The sequence below is a fragment of the Loxodonta africana genome, chromosome X (assembly GCF_030014295.1).
Source record: "Loxodonta africana isolate mLoxAfr1 chromosome X, mLoxAfr1.hap2, whole genome shotgun sequence".
NCBI classification, from domain to species: domain Eukaryota; kingdom Metazoa; phylum Chordata; class Mammalia; order Proboscidea; family Elephantidae; genus Loxodonta; species Loxodonta africana.
The window spans coordinates 162,709,834-162,713,982 of NC_087369.1; the positions used below are offsets into that span (position 1 = coordinate 162,709,834).

The window sequence follows — 4,149 nt, forward strand, 5'->3', positions numbered from 1 at the left end:
TGCGGGGTCCAGCCTACCTGCCTAGTCACGGGGGCCGCGCTCGTTCCACCCTCCCCGATCGGCGCCCTGGATGTGATCGACACCATGTAAGTTGCCCCATAATCCTCTCTGGCAACAGAGGATGTAAAATTTGATCAGCTCATTGGATGAGGCGGACAAGTCCCCCAAATGTGAAAAGGGGCCCAGCGGTAGGCAGCGCGGCGCGGAGGCAGCGCTCGGCTGGCGCGGGCGGGGCGCGGCGGGGCGGCGCGGGCCGGAAGGGGACCGCGGCGCGGCGGCGGGTCCTGTCAGCGGCGTGGCCCGGCCGGCGGCGGGCGGGGCGGGGCGAGCACCGGCAGGCGGCGCGCGCCGCAGCTGCTGGCCTCGGGGCCCCGGCGCCCGCCCGCCCGCCGCCGGCGCGCGCGGAGGAGGAGGGCCGCGGAGCCGGAGGAGGGGCGCGCAGCCTGAGGTGAGGCGGCGGTGCAGGCGGCGGCGGAGGATGGAGGCGCCGCCGCAGGAGGGCGAGGCCGAGGGCGCCGAGCACCGGCATTCTAAGGGGGAGCGCCAGCGCCTGGCCGAGGCCGAGGAGGGCGAGCAGCCGCCGGCCGAGCTGCAGGAGGAGGCGGCCGCCGAGACGACGGGGCTGAGGAACCAGCAGCAGCGGCTGTGGCACCTCTTCCAGATCTCAGCCACCGCCGTGGCCCAGCTCTACAAAGATTCCGGGTGCCAACAGCCAGGACTGTCCTTGTGGGACCCCTTCCAGAACGCGGCCGTGGCCGTGACCAGCCTCTACAAAGAGAGTGGGGATGCCCACCAACGAAGTTTTGACCTGGGCGTCCAGGTGGGCTGCCAGCGGCGCGTCCGAGACGTGCTGGAGTGGGTGCAAAAAGGCCGAAGCATCATTCGCCGGGAAGACCTGATCAGTTTCCTGTGTGGCAAAGGGCCTCCCGCCCCGCCACCGCCGGGGACCCCCAGGACACCCCCGAAACCGCCCGCCGGGGCGGCCAGCCAGGCGGGGGCCACCGAGGCCGGCTCGTCGGTGGACGTGGATCTGCAGCCTTTCCACGAGGCCATCGCCCTGCACGGCCTCAGCGGGGCCATGGCGAACATCAGCGTGCGGTCTGGCGCGCCCGGCTCTCCGCCACATGACGGCGGCGTGGCCAGTGGGGCGCGCCGAAAAAGTAGCTTCTCTGAGGACAACTTGAACCCCTTCGATTCGGAAGAACTGGCCCTCCATCTGGACAGTGCTGGAACCCGTAAGCGCCCCTCGGCCCAGTGCGGCGATGGCATCACAGATTCTCCAACCCACAAGCGCAACCGAATGGTCTAAACCGCTGCATGGTCTAAACCGCTAAATGGCGCAAACCGCCGCCATGGTCGCCGGCCGCCATATTGCTTGAGAGCTAACTTGACCTTCAACTTGCTTGTCGAAAGGGTACTCGAGACCATCTCTCTTCCTCCTCTAAGTTAAACAGAGATTTCTATCAGTTTTTCCGTCAAAGAACTTTGAAAGTGTTCCAGAAGAGGCCTCACTTGACTCTTTGTGAAAAATATAATCCTAGCAGAGAACATCAAATATCATATAGTAGTTAGCAAGATCATTTTAAGAAGTATCCAGTCAAGGCGTGAGCCTGGTTTATCTTGTTCAAGTTACATTCCTTAGCACCTAGCACCGTTGCTGGCGCTCAATAAATGTTTGTTGAATGAATAAATGTGACCGTATTTAAAATTCTTGAAGGGGGACAGAAGTAGCGGTTGTTTACTTGGCTGTAAGATAATCTTATCCTTTCTTGCTGGTTTGGTGGTTTATTTTATCACGTTTTGCTAGTTCACTTACATCGTATCAAAATATAAGACTTGACGTCTTCGTGAAATCTGAAGTCTTCTATTTTCGCTCCGCTGTACCAGGCACCAATTTCTAGAAAGAAACTGTGCAAGTAATACGTATTAGACTGCATTTTTTATTTTGAAAAATAGTTGATGATTTTGGTGATCGTGTGATGGTTGTAAAAAGGAGTTCTGACGGCTGGGCGGATAATACTCAGTATTGAGTCAATTCGATGCCCTTTTTAAGGAAAACTAAACCAACAATTGAGATCCTGATAAAATAAGTTGTTATCTTTGGTGGGCCAGTGGAGCTCCTTTTTCGTAGGAATGGAAAAATGCCTTTTGCTGAAGTCACATCCTTTTGGTGATCTCTGTTCCACCGTGGAAGACCAAGTAGTTAAAATGAACTTATGGGTGTTGTTTAACGGTACAGCAGGGTATAACTAAAGGAGCATGGGCTTTGTATTAAAAGGACCAGGGGTAGAATCCTAGCTCCACGAAGTCTCGGCATGGTTTTGAGCAAGTCACTTAATGTCTGTTGGCCTCTGGTTTTTCATCTGTAAAATGGAACTATGTGACCCCTAAGGCCCTGGTGCGGATTAGATGAAGTACATATTTCAGGTGTATAGCACAGGGCTTGGCAACTAAAGGTACTCAATAAATGTTCTCCCTTCTCTATAAATAAAAACCAGTGAAACATTAAAAACGATCATATTTTAGAAACAGCAGCAAAGTAGATTAATTTCAGAAATCAGAAAGTAGAATCTCTGTGTTTGAGCTTGTAAACTACTGTTATATAATTGAAACTTGACTGTTTATCCCTGATCTTGTATTGATTTACAAGTGTGTTTAGCTCTTAAGTACCCAGGATCACCACTCTGGATACTAGGGCAGCCTCGGAGTCCCTGATGTTGCCTGGGGGATGAACTTTGCAACCAGGAGTAATGAAATATCTACCTCATCTGGCTTGAAATAATATAGAGAGGAGGGTGAGGGTGGAAAGAATTTGGAGCTGCAGATCCTTAGGACACGTAAAAGGGCAAAGACCTTCTGAATAGGGATGGGGTGGAGCATGTGTGGGTTGAGATTCGGGAAACAGTGGGTGGAAGTTAAAATGCCTGCATCTTCCCTGGGTCTCCTAAAACCAGTGTTTATATCACAGTGTTGTTTCTGTTTCATTCATTGGAGTAGATTTGTAATGGACCAATGCATTAAAATCATACAATAATATAAAGTGAATTCTTTGATAGAATAAAATCTTGCTACTGAAGCGCTCCACGAATATTTATGGAGGCACTGTGCTGGGACCTGAGGAGGGATCCAGAAAAGTATAAAAACAGTCCTTATCCTCAGAAAGCTTATCCTGGCATCAAAGGTAAATATGTAGCCAAGCAAGCACTTCTAACTGCTGGAGAGGCACCCAAGGGCTGTGCCGAAGAATTCAGAAGGCAGAGGCCCTTGCTGAGAGACACAGCTTCCACAGGAGCTGATATTTGATCTGGGTCCGGAAGATGGGTACGAAGGGAGAGCGCAAGGGATTCCAGCAGGGAAGGACATCTAGCAATGTTTTAGAAGCAGTAGAGTAGGTTCAGGGGTACAGGGGCTGGGTAGAGGAGGTAGGGGCCTCCTATATAAGGTCTCTAGTACCTGACCCAGTCTTGTAGATTCCGTCCTGGGCCAGGGGATGACACCACCCAATCTGTGCTTGCTTGAGGACAACTGGCCTGGGGCAGGGGTGTGTAGGCTGCCCAGCTGCCCAGCTGCCCAGCTGTGAGACCCTGGGAGCAGGGCCTGCCTGGGGTATCACCATAGGGTGCTTCTTACTGGGGATGTTGCCGTTAGGTTAACCCAACTTGGGGAGGCGTTACCTTGATGGGGAGTTCTCTGGGAAGCCTTTGCTCATCCCCACCCTCCCACACCTCACCCCACCACACAAGGTTGGAAGCACCTCCAGTGTGTGCTCTGGGGTCCTTCCTGAAGGTTGAGAAACAGCCCTCACTTCCAATCTCTTATAGGGCTAGTCTTGAAGAAACGAAGCAGCTCTGCTTTCGATGGTTCTTTCTGCTCCTTGTACTTGAGTCCCCTTGTCCATCCGACTCATCAGCATCCGGGCCTACAGGACTGACTGAACAACCACAGTAATTTTAACAGGCGGGTAGGGAGAGTTGAAAGACGGCCTGTCAGTGTGAGAGCAGGGGCCTCATCTGTCTTGTCTTGATTACTTCTGTAATCCCCAGTGCCCAGCACAGTGCCTGACCCATACAGGTGCTCAATAATAGTCGAGAAGTGAGTGGATGAGTACGTACCCTATCCAGACCCAAGTGGACCCATACCCCTTCCTCC

The 4,149-nt window shown here is 53.3% G+C and overlaps 1 protein-coding gene across 1 annotated transcript; it reads left to right on the plus strand.

Moving 5' to 3' along the window:
* The first annotated feature begins 478 nt into the window (after positions 1–478).
* Positions 479–1,571, plus strand: HAPSTR2 (HUWE1 associated protein modifying stress responses 2). The gene has a single exon (XM_064278134.1). The coding sequence runs from the start codon at positions 479–481 to the stop codon at positions 1,307–1,309; it is 831 nt and encodes a 276-aa protein (XP_064134204.1). The 3' UTR covers positions 1,310–1,571.
* Positions 1,572–4,149: the final 2,578 nt, after the last annotated feature.

What these genes read in the sequence shown, in the direction of transcription:
- HAPSTR2 (XM_064278134.1), top strand. Translation starts at nt 479, where the DNA reads ATGGAGGCGCCGCCGCAGGAGGGCGAGGCCGAGGGCGCCGAGCACCGG.